Genomic DNA, 21,419 nt, shown 5'->3' with positions numbered 1-21,419 from the left:
ATGGTAAAATTATAAAAGAACATGATTATAAAATATCAGGACAATGATTACCTCCAGAGAGTCAGAAATGAGGTGTGACTGAGAAAAGGCAAGGGAGCTTCTGGGGTTTGGCAACCTTCTGGTTTTTTTCACTGGATCATGGGGATGTGAGTGTTCATTCTACAATTTGTTAAGCTGACATTTATATATTATGTACTTTTTTGTAATTTGTTATTTTTTACAATAAAAAGGGAAACACATGACCTATTCTTTAGTCACACTCTGATGGGACTTTGGGCAATGGAAGTATTTTAAATATCCTGATGCCCAAGCCATATCCAGGCCAATTAAATCAATATCTTTGGAGGTGGGATGATCAAAGTATCGATAATTTTAAAAATTTCTCTGGTGAGTCCACTGTGAAGCCAAAATTGAAATTTCACTTATCCTATCCAGAAAGAAAGCAGTAGCTGACACAAACCCTCAAGCATTTTATGATGGTTTCATATCAATTCATTTCATGATTGAAGCATGGAATATTTAAGAGTGGGAAAGCAATTTAATTGAAGTCTGATACCCCCAGGCAAAACCTCACTCTGTTGGATCTCTTTTTCCTCTACCTCATCCACCATCCAACTTCTATTCACTGAGGACAGATGATTTCCTCATCAAGAAAGAAAGAATCCGGAAAATTACGACAAGCTAAACTGTGAGTGGGGCTTCCCTGGTGGCTCAACAGTAAAAAATCCATCTGCCAACACAAAAGACACAGGTTTGATCCCTGGGTTGGGAAGATCCCCTGGAGAAGGAAATGGCAACCCACTCCATATTCTTGCCTGGAAAATCCTATGGACAGAGGAGCCTGGGTGGGCTACAATCCATGGGGTCCCAAGCGAGTCAGACACAACTTAGCAACTAAACAACAACAAAACAATCAGTAACTGATGGTCTGGCCTAAAGCGCCATGAACATCACCTCAAATTGCCTAGCATTAAACCTACAGTTATCTGATGGTAGCGTTTGTAAGCTGGTATTCAGATCTGAAGCCTCATTTCACAACTTGAGAAAGAGAGGACAGGAAAGGAAAATTAGTGAGAATAAAGTTTAAATGAGTTTTTACAATTTCTTGCAAGAGGGCTTGCTGCCACACAGAATCACAACAAAAAGAAAACAAAAATTAGCTGGCTGATATGTATGGAACACACTATGGGCCAGATGTTATTGACTCATTAAATAATCACAACAATCCTGTGCGGTTGGTGCTATTAACAGCTTCCAGTTTACAGATAGGGAAACTAGTTTGAGGCCCTGATTAAGTTAGGAGACTGCCCAATGCCACTGAACACGAAGATTTTCAAAGTGGTGTAGGGAACTTTTAGGAGATCCACAGTGTCAAAACCGTTATCAGAATGATGCTAAGACGCTGTTTACATTCCCTCTTTACTCTCATTCTCATATGAGTATATATGATGTGTGATGTCACAACCAACTGGATGCAGAAGCAGATGTGAGAACCCGAGTGCCTCCTGTTGTGCTAAATAGTAAGAACTTAAGTATAAAAACTCACTCTCTTCTCAAAACTAATTTATTTTGAAAAGTACCATAATTTTTTTTCACTAAAATGTTATTTAGATAAACACGTCATGGGTATGTTATTTTTAATAGATGTTTAACTTTCCTCCATTTTAATTCCTAATATATTGCCAATGCAGAAGACATGGGTTCAATCCCTGGGTTGGGAAGATCCCCTGGAGAAATAAATGGCAACCCACTGCAGTATTCTTGCCTGGAAAATACCATGGACAGAGGAGCCTGGGTGGACTATAGTCCATGGTGTTACAGAGAGTCAGACATGACTTAGCAACTAAACAAGAACAAGTGATACATATTGACAGAGTCCTGAGATCACAGCGTTGGAAAACGTTGGCCTATCAAGTGTCAGGACCAACTTCCAGTCCTGGTCCTCAGCATTCACAGCACTGAGCATGGTATGAAAACACTGCTCAATCCGTGGTATCATTTGGCAAGTTTCTTTAAAAGCTTCCCTGCTTATGTCACTTTGTGTACAACAAATACAATTCTGTATGCTGGTTTTTGTCATTTAAAATGATACCATTAGCTTAAAACCTTCAAGTGGTTTCCCATTTTACTTAGAGTGAACTTCTAAGGCTCTGCCCCATGCCTTAAGGCCCTTCCTCATCCATGCAGCCTACCTCTTCAACTTTGCCTCACTGCTCTCTCGTCCTCACTCACAGAGCTTCAGCTTCACTGACTATCTTTCTCTAACTTACCAGGCTCATTCCTACTTGCTATGCCCTCTGTCTGGAATACTTGAACCCCAGGGTATTCATATGAACATTTCCCTCTAAACACTCAGGTCACAGTTCCAGTGTTAACTTCCCAATGAGAACTTCTACAATACCCAGTGCTTTCTTAATAGCAATTCTGAAATTATCTCACTAATTTATTCCTTTATTATCTGTTTTCATCTCTCTGGAATATAATCTTCCCAGGTAGCTCAGCTGGTAAAGAATCTGCCTGGAATGCAGGAGACCCCACTTTGATTCCTGGGTCAGGAAGTTCCCCTGGAGAAGAGACAGGCTACCCACTCCAGTATTCTTGGGCTGCCCTGGTGGCTCAGACAGTAAAGAATCTTCCTGTAATGTGGGAGACCTGGGTTCAATCCCTGGTTTGGGAAGATCCCCTGGAGGAGGGCATGGCAACCCACTAGCATTCTTGCCTGGAGAATCCCCATGGACAGAAGAGCCTGGTGGACTATAGTTCATGAAGTCACAAAGTCAGACAGTACAGAGTGACAGAGAACAGCACAGAATATAATTTCCATGAAACAGAGACTTATGCACAGCGATAACTCCCGTATTTAGAGCAGTGTCTAGCCAATGATGGATGCTCTAAAAAGAGTTGTTGAATATTTTACAACTTTTTATAAATGTTAAACATTTAACTTTTCAGTAGACCCTCCCCTGAGGACATGCCATGGGCTTTGCAAATTCAATGTGTCCAGCCCTGGACTCATTCTCACAGTCCCTTAACCAGGCCTCTTCCTATGTTCCCTAAATCAGTTTCTGACACTACCACTTCCATCCCAGAGCCCAAGTCAGAAATCTGATCTCTCTTCCTCTCTCCAACACCCCACATTAAATTAATCCCAAACCCCACTGACTTAACCATGCCAGATGGGTGGAGTTCCAGCCCAAACCATTCTTCACTTCAGTTTGGGATGGGAATCCCAAACCAGGGATTCCCATTCTTTCCCTCTTCACCTGCTTCACTCTGATGGATCCCTGAAAGGTCAGCCCAGGGTCAGATCTTCTAGTAAGCCTTTCTGAGCTCTGCCCACTGCCATCTTCCATAGCTGGGTTCCAGGCCAGTAGTCCCATGACATTCCATACCTCACTGCTTCACAGCTGTCGACTCAGTAATTATCTATGTGCTGGTTCCCAGGCCCTCCCCACTAGACTTCAAGCTTCTTGGTGAAACTGCAGGATCCCATGGGGCTCCTGGGCATGGAAGCCTTTCCATGTCCCCCATTTCTTGTTTGTAGGGAACAGCTCCAACGTCTATGACCTTGAGTTCCAAAGGGAAGATTCCAGCAACTGTTAATCAGGAACAGGACACAGAGACAGGGTGAAAAAGAGAAGAAACAACACGGAAGCCTAGGACAAGGTCCTGGTTCCACCTCAAGGGAGTTTCAGTTCAGTCACTCAGTCATGTCCGACTCTCTGTGACACCATGGATTACAGCATGCCAGGCTCCGCTGTCCATGACCAACTCCGGGAGCCTGCTCAAACTCAGGTCCATCGGTGATGCCATCCAACTATCTCATCCTTTGTCATCCCCTTATCCACCTGATTTCAATCTTGCCCAGCATCAGGGTCTTTTCCAATAAGTCAGTTTTCTGCATCAGGTGGCCAAAGTATTGGAGTTTTAGCTTCAGCATCAGTACTTCCAATGAATATTCAGGACTGATTTCCTTTAGGATTGACTGGTTGGATCTCCTTGCAGCCCAAGGGACTCTCAAAGAGTCTTCTCCAACACCACAGTTCAGAAGCATCAATACTTTGGCACTCAGCTTTCTTTATAGTCCAACTCTCACATCCATACATGACTACTGGAAAAACCATACTTTGACTAGATGGATCTTTGTCAGCAAAGTAATGTCTCTGCTTTATAATATGCTGCCTAGGTTGGTCATAGCTTTTCTTCCAAGGAGCAGGCATCTTTTAATTTCATGGTTGCAGTCACCATCTGCAGTGGTTCTAAAGCCCCCCAAAATAAAGTCTCTCACTATTTCCCCATCTATTTGTCATGAAGTGATGGGACCAGATGCCATGATCTTTGTTTTCTGAATGCTGAGTTTTAAGCCAACTTTTTCACTCTCCTTTTTCACTTTCATCGAGAGGCTCTTTAGTTCCTCTTCACTTTCTGCTGTAAGGGTGGTGTTATCTGCATATCTGAGGTTATTGATATTTCTCCTGGCAATCATGATTCCAGTTTGTGCCTCATCCAGCCCAGAATTTCACATGATGTTCTCTGCATGGAAGTTAAATAAGCAGGGTGACAATATACAGCCTGTACATACTCCTTTTCCTATTTGGAATCAGTCTGTTGTTCCATGTCCGGTTCTAACTGTTGCTTCTTGACGTGCATGCAGATTTTTCGGGAGGCAGGTCAGGTGGTCTGGTATTCTATATCTTGAAGAATTTTCCAGTTTGTTGTGATCCACACAGTCAAAGGCTTTGATGAGGATCAATAAAGCAGAAGTAGATGTTTTCCTGGAACTCTCTTGCTTTTTCCATGATCCAGCAGATATTGGCAATTTGATCCCTGGTTCCTCTGCCTTTTCTAAATCCAGCTTGAACATCTGGAAGTTCACAGTTCACGTACTGTTGGACCCTGGCTTGGAGAATTTTGAGCATTACTTTACTAGCGTGTGAGATGAATGCAACTGTGCCATAGTTTGAGCATTCTTTGGCATTGCCTTTCTTTGGGATTGGAATGAAAACTGACCTTCTCCAGTCCTGTGGCCACTGCTGAGTTTTCCAAATTTGCTGGCATATTGAGTGCAGCACTTTCACAGCATCATCTTTTCAGGATTTGAAATAGTTCAGCTGGAAATCCATCACGTCCACTAACTTTGTTTGTAGTGATGCTTCCTAAGGCCCACTTGACTTCACATTCCTAGATGTATGTCTCTAGGTGAGTGATCACACCATCATGGTTGTCTGGTTCATGAAGATCTTTTTTGTATAGTTCTTCTGTGTATTCTTGCCACCTCTTCTTAATATCTTATGCTTCTGTTAGATCCATACCATACCTAGAAATGGTATGGATCTAACAGAAGCACATAACAATAACCGCAAGGGACATACATAACAATATCTTTGAGCTCTTTAGCTCACACTAAAATTCCCAACAAATGCAAGATGTCAGCACTCTTCCTTCCAGAGAAGACCACAGAGGCCAGATTAAAAGAACCAGAAAAATGCATCAAGAGATTACCTGAGACCAAGTTAATGGAGTACAGGCCCTTATATACCCTCACCCTTATCAGCACATCCCCGCTTTGAACCATTGCTATAAAACTCCTCACCAAATCCTCCCAGGTTGGGACACACAGTTTTCAAGGGCAGGAGTTCACTGTGTTCCCCTTTGCCTGGCAAAATAATAGAGTTATTCTTTACTACTGCACCTAAAATTCTGTCTCTGACAAATGGATAGTGCACATAAGTGAATACCCTCAATAAGGAGGGAAGGAAGGAAGATAGGGAGGGACAGAGGGAGGAAGAAACATGCAAAGATTCAAGCTTCAAGTCGTATGTTTAACAATTTTTTTTAAAAGGTGCATTTTCCTACTAATTATATTTTTTATGGAAATACAATCCTTTACTGCTACAACCAAAGATATTTGTACCCATTAAAAACTACTATACTAATAAAATCAATGGAAAATTAGAGCATGAGTTAAAGAACATGAAATACCTTGATGTAATTATGCATTTTCCTCATGAATATTTCATTATATCAACCGCTGTTTACTCTAACTCTAGTTTTGCCTCTACAAATGTCATTCATGAGTCACTCACTTTTAAAAAACACCTTCTAGTGATGTGTATTGATTTAGCACAGTTTAGGCTTTAGGGGCTTGAAAGAGAAAAAGGAGAATTAAAAAGCAGGCTTAAAACTCAACATTCAAAAAACTAAGATTATGGCATCGGGTCCCATCACTTTATGGCAAATAGATGGAGAAACAATGGAAACAGTGACAGACTTTATTTTCTTGGGCTCCAAAATCACTGCAGATGGTGATTTCAGCCATGAAATTAAAAGATGCTTGCTCCTTGGAAGAAAAGCTATGACCAACCTAGACGGCATATTAAAAAGCAGAGACATTACTTTGCCAACAAAGGTCCATCTAGTCAAAGCCATGGTTTTTCCAGTAGTCATGTATGGATGTGAGGGTTGGACCATAAAGAAAGCTGAGCACCAAAGAACTGATGCTTTTGAACTGTGTAGCTGGAGAAGACTCTTGAGAGTCTCTTGGGCTGCAAGGAGATCCAACCAGTCAATCCTAAAGGAAATCAGTCCTGAATATTCATTGGAAGGACTGATGTTGAAGCTGAAACTCCAATACTTTGGCCACCTGATGCAGAAAACTGACTTACTGGAAAAGACCTTGATGCTGGGCAAGATTGAAGGCAGGAGGAGAAGAGGACGACAGAGAATGAGATGGTTGGATGGCATCACCGACTCAATGGACATGAGTTTGAGCAAGCTCCAGGAGTTGTTGATGGACAGGGAAGCCTGGAGTGCTGTAGTCCATGGGGTTGCAAAGAGCTGGACACGATGACTAAGTGACTGAACTGAAATGACTAAAAATATTAAGTCACAAGCAGTATTTCTACTATTACAGGCTCCTTCCTCTCCCTGCAAGAGATCTCCAACTACTCAGAAAGTTATCCTAGTAAATGCTCCACTTCCCCTTTAAGTCCTTAGATACATTCAGAAAAATGTAAAGATCCCCTCTGATGACTAGGACCAGATGAGAGGGACATACTAGCCAGATCATGACCCACATGGACTCCCATCCATTTTCTCCCCTTCCAGGCATCCTCAAGCCCTCTACTACCTCCACTATCCCCATCTCTCTCTTCTGCTCATCCCCATTGTTATGGATTGACCAGATGCCCCAAAGAGATGGAAGGGGTAAAGGAGGGTGGAGGAGGGATTCTTTTGCAGCCTCTCGTGTGAGCAGCATTCTGGCCTGAGACTATATCAGACCACTGCTGACATTCTGATTTGGGGTGACTCAAAATTGTTTATATAAACAGGAATCTTGAACAAAAATATTTGTCCTAGGAACTGCATCCTCCTAGGGGCAGCCATACCACCTCTACTTCCAAATTTTCTGTTCTGCATGATGCTACTAATCTCTTTGGAAGCCTAAAAGTGTCTCTTTACAGATCAGAAAAAAAAAAGTGGAGTGTTCCTTTTCCCTACCTCACTGTTTTCCTATTTAGGGAAAGCTCCTCCTTGCTCCCTTCTCTGTGGGAGCAATTTATCAACCTTATCAACCATTTTATATAGAGTAAAAATACCCCAGCTACAAATTACAATCTAACAGCCTGGGGAACACAAAAGCTATGATTTATAGAATACCACATTTAAATAAACTTTAATAAGGATCTCAGACAGTTACAAAGGGCTTTCTATTCTGAGACCCTTGGCTTAGCTCCTTGTTCAAATGACAGGACGAAATACCTCTCTGGAGACATGTATTCATCCCTTTGCTGTGTGTTTCAGAGGAGAACTATATAATGATACATTTTTTTTTCTTTTTGGCCTTAAAAAACATTTGCCATTTAAAGAAAACACATTGTGGGATAAATATGAGGTGCTCAGCCTCAACACATCTGTTACTGATTTGTGTAATTAACAGAAACCCACTAGCTGGATCCAGGAGTAATGGCCCAAGCCTGAGCACCCACCCCTCCCTGGGTTTTCCCCAGAGCACATCTGGAAGGCGAGGTGGTGGCAGGGGAGTGAGGGGGGAGGCGGGTGGGGACTGCCAGCCAGGTTGAGATGGGCTTGCAGGTAACCAAATCCATGAAGTCATCCAAGCCTTAAGATTAGTCGCACTCTTTCACGTCACTTTCCAAACTTTTCATTATGAGTTTTCTTATACTGTTTGACAGAACTAATGTTTTTCTGGCCTTGACAAGATAATTGTTTCCATATCACAGCAGAACTTAAAAAAAAAAAAAAAAAACATACACAGCCCTGTATCTCACTGACAATGATAAATTGTCATCAGATAATATCAGAAGTACACAGTGCCAGTATTTGCATGGTTTCAAATGTGAATTTCCTAAACAGGGATTCAACCAATGGGTTTGTTTTTGTTTTTGTTTTTTTGCTGTGGGGTTTTTTGTTCGTTTGTTTGTTTGTTTGTTTTGAGGTGGGTGGGGGTTTTATCTTTATTAAAAGTCTTGAGGGCATAAGGTACTTTAAAAATAAGTTACGCATATAAATAGTATACATGAGCACACAGTGGATTCCATGAAAACCATGCAGGCTTTGATGACAGATTGGAATAAGGTATGTCCTTAGAAAGGATCCATGATTTAGTTTAAAGATTTATATGATCTTTCTCCAAATCCTCCTGCTCCAGAAATCTGGTTGGAAATCTCATCAGGAGAGATTATATTTAAATTGTCTTTTTAGTGGCAGTTTGCTGGCAGAAGGTGGCCTTCAGCTTCCAGATGATTCCAGGAGGCAGTTTGCCTAGAGGCAGGCCTGGCCTTTCTAAGGATCTGAGTTGTGGGAGACACTCCCTACAGTACAAGGTCTCTCCCTCTCAATAAGACAGTTCATTTTCTCCCATAGTCATAGTATACTGAGTGTTTCTGGATGTTTCTCCTTCCTTTAGATTCCAAACAAAGCAAACATTTGCCTGATTAGGGGTTAGGAGAAGACAGTTTTTTTCTTAAAGATATAGCCATTCTCTCGAAGGTCCTTGGAGAAAGAAACAACAACCCACTCCAGTATTCTTGTCTGGAAAGTCCCATGGACAGAGGAGCCTAGCAGGCTACAGTCTGTGGAGTCACAAGAGCCAGACACGACTTAGCAACTAAATCGCCACCACCATTCTCTCAAGTCTGTAACAATTCCAGTGGCCACTCATCAAGCAGAGCAGAATGAGCACTGAAGAAAAAGTCAGAAGGCATGGTGAATTCTGGTCTTTGCCTTGTCTATTGCTGATCCTCAGCTCTTAGGGAACTTGGATTCCTCCTCTATAAAATGAGGAACTAGACTCAGTATCACTGACATTCCCTGCCAGAGCAAAGATTCTACATTTCAACAAGGCACACACATTTTGTTCTGTATCCAGGCTGCTTCTCCCAGGAAAGGTCCACCCAGCAAAGCAAACAAAGAGAATTTGGTCCCTGCCCAGCATATTCTTTCCCCATGTGTCCAGAAACAGTCACAACAGAGGCGAGCCACTGAGGTTAAGCAAAGGGAAGTCCACAAGCCAAGTACAACCAGCCTGCAGCACACCATCCTCCATCCCAGTGACCTCAGGGCCACCATCTCACAAGCAGTGAGAGGTCCCACCCATCAGCCCCTGGGAACCTTGCACGTCACAGCTGAATGGGCTCACACATCTGCCCCAACCCACCTACCAGGAATCTACTGGAGCTCTCGTCAGAGAATAAGAGCCTAGACAAAATTCACCAGGCACCGAGAGACAGGCCAAGGTAGTAAAGAAACAGCATATGTCATTTCATTAAGTAATTAAACTAGTGTCTTAAAAGTCAGCAACATGTCTATGGACACACATCTGTTCACGTTTGGTCAGATGTTTTCAGCTGCAGAGTGGATTACTTCAAAGCAGTCTGTTGAGAGAGGCAGGGAAGAAATATTTAGGTGTTTATGAATCATGCTGAGATTGGACAGGGTTGGCCCCAAGATACATCCCATCCGTGACAAATTTAATTTTAAAAAACCCTTGGTGGAAAAATAAGAGAAAGGTGACTACAGAGTTACTTGACATCAGTTTCATATTTATGAAAATGAAACCATTCCCAGGCTGTTAAGTTCCCTGAGGGCAGGAACTGCATCTCTCTGGTTCATTCTCTTATCGCTGGAGGCCAGCAAAGCACTTGGCCCCAAACTGGCACTCAGTTTCGTCTTTTGAAATGAATGAGCATTCAGAGACTATAGGTTCTGTGCTAGAGGATGTCAGCGAGTCTCAGTCTTGTGGTGATTAAAGAGGTGACTGCGGATCAGGCCTGCCAAGGATGGACCTCTGCCCACATGCCTAATGTTACTGCATCTGCGGGGCCCTGGAGGTTTTATTACTACTGGCTCCATTTCACTGCGGAGCTTTCAATTCCACTGAAGCAATTTAGGAGAAGGATGGCAGGGGTGGGAAGACTTCAGACAGCCAACTTTCATTAACAGATTGGAAGTAAGCAGCTTTCTAATGGGTTCTACAGGCTAAGAAAGCCTGTCACCCAGCATGTGGCTTTGGAGGCCCAGGACAGCTCAATGAGTTCAGTGGGTGAAAAAGTGTCACTGAAAAAATGTCCCCTATTCAAAAATTCTCCTTCTATGCAGACTAGTGTCTCTCCCAAAAATGTTGTTTTCTTTTCACTTGCCTCATTTACAGCATATTGTCCTTAGAAAAACAGGGCTAAGAAAAAAAACCAAAGAATTTTTTCAGTTAAACCTGTTGTTAATCAGGAGTTTTTAGTGAAAAACAGGGAATGGAAAAGAGACCATGAACCCAACCAATCCCAATTCCACATCTAGGTTGCCCTCACAGCCAGTTCTTAGTAATACTAACACATCAGCCCACTCACATGTGGGTGGTATGCAGCATGCGTGTGTGCTTAGTCGCTCAGTCCATGACCTTCGGACTAGAGTCCACCAGGCTCCTCTGTACGTGGGATTCTCCAGGCAAGAATACTGGAGTGGATTGCCATTTCCTTCTCCAAGGGATCTTCCTGACCCAGGGATCGAACCTGCCTCCTGTGTCTCGTGCACTGGCAGGCAGATTCTTTACCACTGCGCCACCTGGGAAGCCCAGGGTAGGATGGGGGAACACCAGTGTTTTCATCTTTATAGAAGTACAACATCTGTTCTAAAATATACTTCTTGCTTTATACAGTAATACCATGCAGTTTATAAAAGTTATTTCTGAATGAGTTGATTTTAAGTGCAATTTTAGAAATTAAAAAGATATTTTAAATTCCACTAATAGCAGGTCAGTTGGAAAGTATTCAGGTGTGACAGGAGGGTTTTCCTCCTTTTAATAAAATATGTTATACCTTTGCTTCCCAGATGGCACAAAGATAAAGAATCCAGCTGCCAATGCAGGAGATGCAGGTTTAATCCCTGGGTCGGGAAGATCCCCTGGAGAAGGAAATGGCAACCCACTCCAGTATTCTTGCCTGGAAATTCCATGAACAGAGCAGCCTGGTGGGCTACAGTCCACAGGGTTGCTAAGAGTTGGATATGACTGAGCACACACACACTTAAAACTTTATACAAACCAGCCCCTGCATCCCTGAGGTAGCTAGACTTTCAGGCCTCCAGACTTCCACTTAATTTTGAAAATATTCATATTCTCACCTGAGATTTAATTGAGCCCCTGAAGTCACACCAAGTCCTCATAGATTTCTCCCTTTCCCTTGCTCTCCTATTAACTTCAAATTCAGTACTTCTATGAGACATATTTGTGCATGTGTCTATTTCCTAATGAGGAAATGAGTACTCTGTGGGTAGGGACTTGACCTAGTCATCATTTTATCTTCTCTTCCCAAGTCAGTAAACAAGCATTTTTACTAGCAACTTGATAATGCCATGTGACTCATGGCTATGGGCGAGGGATGAATTATTCAATTTAAAATGATAAAAATTTAAATGTTTATGAAATCAGAGTAAACAATTTGTAATAAATGTACATTTCTGAGTGCCATTAAGAAAAATAACATTTTTGAAGAATGTAAAACAAGAGGGATTTCTCAAAAATGTGATGATTTTTTTAATGAGAAAGTACAAAATGTTATGTTCTCAGATATATAAAGGTTGATATATATCCACATATATTTGTTTTTATAATAAGGACAAAACTTTGAGGATAGTGAAAATGAGTTTGTAAAAGTTTAGATGTAACCCCCTGTCCCTACTTTAGCATTTAAGACAGGGTTATTTCATCCCTAGACTAGAGCTAATTAATAGAAGTTTTTGAAGGAGAGGACCATAAATAGCTTATTCTTCTAGGAAAAATATTCTTAGCATCATATTGTGCTTTGTACATCTTACCACTTCAAAACATTGAAACTATGATAAATAGTTTTGAAACTCTCACCACAGAGACATCTATTCCAGAATTTCCCAAAGATGGGTTCCGTATGATACTTGTTCTATAGAACTTTATGCCTATTGCTTGGAAAAAAACAGGGTTCTATGCCAAGTGAGTTTGGGTAATAACACCAAATCTCATTGATTCTAAGACTATTTATCATAAGAGACAGCATAATCAATGCAAAGATTAGACCAAAGTGGGGATCTAACATTCTCATAAAGCTAAGGCAACAAAGGACTGAATCCTTAGTGTGAGAGTACAGAGGAAATAAATCTTCACGCAGAAAGGGACTGCAAGGAAATTTGCCTGTTTCAGCCTTGGCACCAGCTAAATGGAGAGACAAAAAAAAAAAAAAAAAAAATCTCCTGAAACCTGAATCTCTGATGGTATTCAGCAGAGTCTGCAATATAAATTCAAAAAAAAAAAAAAATCCTAAAACAGAGAGAAAGATCTCCGGGAGGTAGTGTCCTCAGGGACTCAGTGCATGCCACACAAATGCTCTCTAGAAAAGAGAGACTCAGGAGTGATGTGATCATGATGGCAGCTTAGGTCATCCCCAGCTTCAGTTCCCCTCACAAAAAGACCACCCAGCAACTGTCCACAGCCAAGAGAGCACTGTGAAACCCCAGGAATGGGAGTGAGTGCCCCACTGGATCACAGAGACCGAGAAGGATCACATTAGAAGGGAAAGAAGAACTACACTCTGACCCTGTCACCTCTCCCCCAGGCTGGCACAGCAATGCACCAAAAGGGTCCCTCTGGGCCTATGGTTTCTCCAGTGAGAGAAACAGAGCCCAAAGTGGATCAGATAGAGACGTAAGGGAGACAGACTTATAGCAATCAGCACTCAGCAGCACTGAAGCAGAGATGCCAGCCAGGGGCTCTGCCCATTTGCAGAGCTGACCCAGTAACCCCTTCTGGCCAGGAAATCTTGTTTGGTCCAGGCAGTTCTGCCTGATATGGGTACTCAGTCAACAAGCTATATTTGCTGTGTACCCCATTCTGTAGCCTCACCGGGGCAGAAGAGAAAACTTATAACCCCACCTAACTGCTGAATATAGCCCCCAGTCCCACTGAACCAGGAAGCCTGGGCAGTGAACCCAGGGAACCCTCCATCCTACAGCCTGTTTATACAGACCCCTAGATCAGAAGGCCTACCCAAGTCTCAGGTATAGCTTCTGACCCCATACAACCATGGAGTCAGAACAGTGACCCTGGGCAGCCTCAAAGCCCAGCCTGTGATACTATCCAGTCAAGGAACCCAGTCTGTAGATCCACCCTGAAGCAGAGCCCAACAGACAGAACTGCCCAACTGCTAAACACTGCCTATAACCCAGCCCACTCAGGGAGCTCAGCTAGTGTATCTACTCAACCATGGAGCAAATCACCTCTGGGTTCTACCTGATGAGGGAACCCAGACAGGAGCCCAGCCCAGCTTTGGGGTACACACTTTGGTCCCACCTAATCACAGAGAACAGCCTGAGGTCCCTCCAAACTTACAGCCCTGCAGGTGGCTCTACATAAACAAAGAATCCAGCCAGTAGCATCATCTGGTCAGGAAACAGTCTGAGATGTCATCTACCATGAGCAATCACAGAGCCCAGCCAGCAACAGCCCCCTGACCTCAGAGCACACGCAGGGACTTCACCTACTAGAGACCCTGACAGAACCCCCCACCTGCCCACAGAGCTGCCAGCTGGCCCATTTAGTACTCCAAGCTGAAGGAGATCTACGAACTGTCTGACAAGGAATTCAGAATAATCCTCTTAAAGAATTTCAGTGAACTGTAAGAACCCAGAGGAAACAAAAACTAAGAGAACAATACATAAACAAAATGAGAAGTTCAACAAAGAAATGGAAATCATCAAAACAAAAATCCTACAGCTGAAGGATACAATGACTGAAGATGTCAATAGAGAGCACCAACAAAGTGGAAGAAAGAATCAGTAAACTAGAACATAGGTCATTTGAAATTATCCAGTCAAACTCAATGAAATAGAAAGCAAAAATGATGATTTTCATGGGCTGGAGAGAGAAGGAAATAGGGAGTTGCTTTTCAATAGATATAGAGTTTGTTTCAGTTTTATAAGATGAAAAAGTTCTGAAGGTCTGTTGCATAACAGTGTGAATGCACTTTTAATATACTGAATGGTACATTTAAAATGGTTAGGACACTAAATTTTATGTTTATGTGTCTTAACACAATTAAAAATATTTTAAAATTATTTTTAAAAAGCTGACATAGACTATAATTAAAAGACCTACTTCATATGATTATTATAAGAATTGAACAAATACAGGTAAAACGTTTAAACAATGCCTGGCACATAGTAAGTGATAGTTAAGTGTTAGCTATAATTACAATCTGCTTTTATCCTTACTTGTTGGTATCAACAATATCATGACTCCACTTAGAAGATGACATCAAAGCATTCATGTCATTACAAGGGTACTGTCATTGACCTGCTGCCTTTTCCTCTCCAACAAGTTACTACTTGCCACTCTGCTGACAAGCCTATCTACTGTTGTGAAAATCCTGGACCTGGAACCTTAAATTCTCCACAGTGTGGATAGCTAATAAAATTTGTGAGATCAGTTTGCCATGTCCACCAAGAAGACACCTCTCAGACATCCCTTTCTGTACCTAAGATACCAGTTCCTGCAGACATCACAGTCTGACACATAGTAAATATTCACTGATTTGATGAAAGCCTTTGGTGGTAAGACTGAAGTATCCTGTCCAGTAGGTATAAACCTAAGTCTCAATTTGATCAAATCATCATAAAAGTTAGGGCAAATGGCCCTAATAGCAATCCAAGATAGCAATCCAAGATTTCTACTCAGTAGCCCAATTGGTCTCATGTGGTGACTCCTCCTCTGCTTAAAGAGGATATTCCCTGCCTTATTTAAATCAGCCAAGATCCAGCCAAAGCAAAATAAACCAGGGAAAATCCACTCTACGTCTTTTTTAGAATGAAGCTAAATATATATATATATATATATATATATAAAAAAATAACTAATAAATATTACCTGTGGCCCAATTAACTATCATATTATATTAATACAACTGAAAAAACATCATTCTACTTTCTGGAATCAATGCCATAATCACACTAAGATCTTAAGACACTGACTCCACAGTGTTAGTCAGGCTGTACTTATTTACACAGACCAGATGCGAAGCCTATAGAAATGGCCCTTGGTGCAGGTATAGTAAATGGCACCTGCAGGAGTGACTGGAGGCAAGTTGGAAGGACTCTCCTTGCTGGATCTGCCTCAAGAAACACAAGGAAGGACTCTAGAGACATCCTACAACACTGAAATGACTATACACCTTCTATGTGCCAGGTGTCATTCAAGAGTGTAGGCTGAGGGACTTCCCTGGTGGTCCAGTGGTTAAGAATCCACCTTCCAATGCAGAGGACCAAGGCTCAATATCTGATTAGGGAACTAAGACCCTACCTGCCATGGGGAGACTAAGCCCATGTGCCACAACAAAGATCCCTCATGCCACAACCAAGACTCAATGTATCCAAATAAGAATAAAAAAGTAAAATACATAAATAAAAATAGTCATGGGTGCACAACTCAGATATGCTTTCTTTCCTGGAGGAGTTCAGAGTTAAGCTAGATGAAATCATAGTAGACTGAGTTGATTGGGAAAAGCAATCCATTCTCCTGAAACAAATACCCCTCTTTCTCCTGACCTTGTCTTAGTGCATGTATAAGCCTCAGGGGCCAAGGTTTTGGCAAGGTGTATAAAGAGATTCTAAGCCCTCTGGAACAATTCTATTGGGAGGGGTGATAAGATGTTGGCTTAAGTGGCCCCTCTGCCTTAGAAAAGATAAGTAGAGTCTAGAATGGACCAAACAGCATCAGCAGACTGGATTTCACTATGGGCTCTGGGTTCAAAAAGCATATCTTCAGATTTTCTTCTGTATTGGCCAGCTCCCTGGTTCTCAAAATATGGTCCCCCACCTGCAGCATCAGCATCTACAGGCAACTTTCTAGAATTGCAAATTTCTGGGCTCTGCCTCCTACCTACTGAATCAGAAACTTGATGGGAAGCTGTGCTTTAGAAGCCCTCCAGGTAACTCCCATGCACATTAAAACTTGAGAACCACTGGTCCAGCTCAACTCACAACCGTCAGAAAGAATACAGAGGGCCAGTCCAGACTGACAATGGATTTAAAAGAAGGCCATGCAATTAACTAGTTTTCAGTGTAAAACATAATATAGGGTTGGCCAAAAAGTTCATTTGGGTTTTTCTATAAGATCTTATGGGAAATCTCTAATGAACTTTTTGGCCCACCCGGAATAACAAATAATAAAAAGGAGAAGACAGGAACACAGAAAAGAAACATGCTTAATTAAATCAACCATTTATGAAACCTAATCATAAATGGGTGATGTGCCTCATAGCTGAGTTTACATCAGGTATTCATGTCTTTAGTGCAATCATTTTTCCCCCTTGCTGTTCTCTTTCAAACTGAAAATACTGTTGAGAAGATTAAAAGTCTAGTTGCTTAACATCTGACTCTGCCAGTTTTATCAGATCCTGAAAGCAGAGCATAAAATCACACAAATGTAGACATTACAAGTCATTGAATATTCATTTCAATTTCACAGTTTCAACAAAGACAACTCTGATGGTAAACCTGCCTATCCAAGCTTCGTGTGTCTGCACATTCAAATCATAACTACTCCTCTGTGTCCTAAGAGGTCTAAGTAAGAGTTGACATCTCTTCAGTGTCTTATGATTTTTCAAAAGTCCCAAACATTTGCAGTATGAAAACTGGATATCTCAAAACACCACCTGGCAAATAGCCTTGTTTCATTCTCAAGGGGAAGAAAAGCCAACAGCCCAGGAGGGCACAGGCCACACTCACACTTGTCTTTGTTGCACTTAAGGTGGAATTATAAGCAGGTAAATATCCCCACCCTGGTGCCTTTTGGGGGGGAGTGCTAAGAAAACTTTTATTTCTGAGAAGGTAAAATCAAGACCACAATAAACTGGAAAATTCTTAAAAAGATGGGAATACCAGACCAACTTACCTGCCTTTGAGCTTGTGGAGGTGATGGAATTCCAGTTGAGCTATTTCAAATCCTGAAAGACGATGCTGTGAAAGTGCTGCACTCAATATGCCAGCAAATTTGGAAAACTCAGCAACAGCCACAGGACTGGAAAAGGTCAGTTTTCATTCCAATCCCAAAGAAAGGCAATGCCAAAGAATGCTCAAACTACCACGCAACTGCACTCATCTCACATGCTAGTACAGGAATGCTCAAAATTCTCCAAGCCAGGCTTCAATAGTACGTGAACCATGAACTTCCAGATGTTCAAGCTGGTTTTAGAAAAGGCAGAGGAACCAGAGATCAAATTGCCAATACCCCTTGGATCATCGAAAAAGCAAGAGAGTTCCAGAAAAAAAACATCTACCTCTGCTTTATTGACTATACCAAAGCCTTTGACTGTGTGGACCACAACAAACTATGGAAAGTTCTTCAAGAGATGGGAATACTAGACCACCTGACATGCCTCTTGAGAAATCTGTATGCAGGTCAAGAAGTAATAGTTAGAACTGGACATAGAACAACAGACTGGTTCCAAATTGGGAAAGGAGTACATCAAGGCTGTATATTGTCACCCTGCTTATTTAACTTATATGGAGAGTACATCATGTGAAATGCCAGGCTGGATGAACCACAAGCTGGAATCAAGATTGACAGGAGGAATATCAATAAACTGAGATATGCAGATGACACCACCCTTATAGCAGAAAGTGAAGAGAAACTACAGAGCCTCTTGTTAAAAGTGAAAGAGGAGAGTGAAAAAGTTGGCTTAAATCTCAGCATTCAGAAAACGAAGATCATGGCATCTGGTTCCATCACTTTATGGCAAATAGATGGGAAAACAGTGACAGACTATTTTGGGGGACTCCAAAATCACTGCAGATGGTGATTGCAGCCATGAAATTAAAAGACACTTGCTCCTTGAAAGAAAAGCTATGACCAACCTAGACAGCATATTAAAAAGCAGAAACATTACTTTGCCAGCAAAGGTCCATCTAGTCAAAGCTATGGTTTTTCCAGTAGTTGTGTATGGATGTGAGAGCTGGACTATAAAGAAAGCTGAGTGCCTAAGAATTGATGCTTTTGAACTGTGGTGTTCGAGAAGAGTCTTAAGAGTCCCTTGGGCTGCAAGGGGATCAAACCAGTCAATTCTAAAGGAAATCAGTCCTGACTATTCATTGGAAGGACTCATGCTGAAGCTGAAACTCCAATACTTTGGCCACCTGATGCAGAGAACTGACTCACCGGAAAAGACCCTGGTGGTGGGAAAGATTGAAGGCAGGAGGAGAAGGGGATGACAGAGAATGAGATGGTTGGATGGCATCACCGACTCAATGGACATGAGTTTGAGCAAGCTCCGGGAGTTGGTGAAGGACAGAGAAGCCTGGAGTGCTGCAGTCCATGGGGTCACAAAGAGTCAGACACGACTGAGCAACTGAACTGAACTGAAAAATCAAGACTTTGTTTTATTTGAACTGTCTAGAGATTACCAAAAATATCAACAAAAATATCAGAGTCTGCTTTTCGTTTTGGAGAATGTTATTATTAAAAGAGAAAATTCGGGTACAGGTGTGCCTTACTTAAGAAATTTCAACTTCTCAGAGAAAGAGAAAAATGTACAATACCTATTTTCTTTACCACAAGGATTCACTAATTTCCCTCAGCACATTTAACATGCTGCTACTGCTGCTAAGTCACTTCAGTTGTGTCTGACTCTGTTCGACCCCATAGACGGCAGCCCACTAGGTTGCTCTGTCCCTGGGATTCTCCAGGCAAGAATACTGGAGTGGGTTGCCATTTCCTCCTCCAATGGATAAAAGTGAAAAGTGAAAGTGAAGTCACTCAGTTGTTTCCGACTCTTCACGACCCCATGGACTGCAGCCTACCAGGCTCCTCCATCCATGGGATTTTCCAGGCAAGAGTACTGGAGTGGGGTGCCATTGCCTTCTCCAACATTTAACATAAATGCCAAAATTTAATTCATACTCAATTTTTATGAAATAAAATAATTGGAAAAATCGCTCCATGTATACCGTTGAAACCAGTAACTAAAACCAACAGGAAAGAAGAAATCTCCAATAATAGTTACTGTTACCATTTCATTCTCAAGAACAATCTTTTTCTTTTGTTGTTGTCTAAAATAGTGATGCCATTTTTTATACACAAATATATTTAAATGCTGTAAGTCTTACGTTTTACAGTTGATCCTCAGGATCAAAACTTTCCTGATATCCAAGATATGGGCTTAAGTAACCTTTAAGATGGCTATAAATAGATATAAAAATAGAATCCTAATTTACAAATTTGCTAATATTTCTTCCTTGCCACCAACATAACCTATAGATCATTTTTAGCTAATGAATTGCTATCAAAACAGCCTTGAGGTTGGAGTTTCAATTCCTTCCCCTAATTTGAAATATTTACAGTTAGTGTGTTGGGTGAGTGACCATCTTCCTAATAGATACGTTTCAACATTTCTTATTATTGTTTCTCAAATCCTCAATTAAAACTACAGCAAGCTTACCTGTCATCATACAACATTTCAATAAAAATATAAAAATGCACAGAAAGGTTGTACTCATTAGTTATTATGTAAATAAGCAAAAGATAAAAATCTAGCTAAATTATTTTTTTAGGTTGAAAGCTCAGGTCAACTATGAATTACATAATTGTCACACTGTCATTTGTATTAGACATATGAAAACGATCTCTATATATTATAAAGAACCATGAAGAACAGTCATCGACAATCCAGGGGATCTTATAAAAGAAAAAAAAAATTTTTTTTTTTTTTTTTGCTAACCTGGGCTGAGAAACCACAGAAGAAACCAAACCAGAAATGCACGAGTGTGAAGGCAAAATTCTTATAGAAGAAATAGCATAAGAATTTGCACATTCGGACGTAGGACCACCTTCCATGAACAAGGAGAAGCCTTTGGAGGTATCTGAACTGTGCAAATGAGTAGTCGCTGGCTAGGACTGCCTGCAGTCCTTCCTGGCCACTGATGCCGACGCCAATGTGAGCACCTACAAAGAAGAAGGACACTTTCACTTCCCAGACAAAGACACCTCTTTGGGGAAACTATCACTCCTTTTCTTTTTCTTTCTTTCTTTATAGCCATATGGCACGGCTTGGGGTATCTTAATTCCCCGACCAAGGACTGAACCTGGGCTTCAGCAGTGGAAGCACCAAGTTCTAACCACTGGACAACCAGGGAATTCCCCTATCAATCTTCTTGTAATACTATTATTTATTCATGGAAATCTTACAGCTATAGCATTTATCATTTTTCCCACACATTATCTCACGAAACACTCTTGATAGTTAGGTATTTATCCTAGTTTTACAAGAGAAAATTGCTCAGAAAGTTCAGTAACTTGAACAAAGATTTACAATTTGTGGCAAAACATAACATTTGGGACTATGTGTCTAGTGTTCATTCCTCTACACCACAGCTACTTACTTCTCCAAATAGTGATAGATACACAAATGATTTAATTAAAGACAGAGGGTTGTTTTGTTTTGTTTTTTTAATGAATGGTGGATGCATTGTACCTGAAAATATTCATTTTAGAACCACTGGGAAAATTAAATTTCAATGCAATTTCCATTATATATTGCCAAATGCTGAACTGGGCTTCCACGTCTGTAGTGTGCCCCATTAAGCAAATGTCTCCTTACTTTTGATCATGCTGACATCATTGGCTCCATCGCCAATGGCCAAAGTGACAGCATTTCTGTACTTCTTCACAAGCTCTACTACTTGGGCTTTCTGGAGAGGGGTGACTCGGCAGCAAATCACAGTCTTACACATGCAGGCAAGTTCCAGAAGATCATTCTTGACATCACTTTCTAGGGCATGGGCCTAGGTTATTTAAAAAAAAAAAATCCACAATAGAACAAGAGAGATGTCATTTGGGAAGCAGATTTCTTATTTTTCAACTGATTTCTAAACAGTTTAATTCATTT

At 41.3% G+C, this 21,419-nt stretch overlaps 1 protein-coding gene across 6 annotated transcripts in view; it reads right to left on the bottom strand.

Annotated features, from left to right (window-relative positions):
* Positions 1-21,419, bottom strand: part of ATP8B4 (ATPase phospholipid transporting 8B4 (putative)) — a 342,310-nt gene that overhangs the window by 26,770 nt on the left and 294,121 nt on the right. For all 6 annotated transcript variants that reach the window (XM_070797570.1, XM_070797568.1, XM_070797567.1 and 3 more), the window contains 2 exons: positions 21,132-21,315; positions 20,253-20,476 (listed from right to left, as the gene is read on the bottom strand). In XM_070797570.1, the coding sequence (XP_070653671.1) occupies positions 20,253-20,476; positions 21,132-21,315 (408 nt within the window). The remainder of the gene's footprint in view (positions 1-20,252; positions 20,477-21,131; positions 21,316-21,419) is intronic.

Source organism: Bos indicus, chromosome 10 (assembly GCF_029378745.1).
Source record: "Bos indicus isolate NIAB-ARS_2022 breed Sahiwal x Tharparkar chromosome 10, NIAB-ARS_B.indTharparkar_mat_pri_1.0, whole genome shotgun sequence".
NCBI classification, from domain to species: domain Eukaryota; kingdom Metazoa; phylum Chordata; class Mammalia; order Artiodactyla; family Bovidae; genus Bos; species Bos indicus.
The sequence above is the reverse complement of the archived record's forward strand: the minus strand, read 5'-3'. Positions and strand labels throughout refer to the sequence as shown.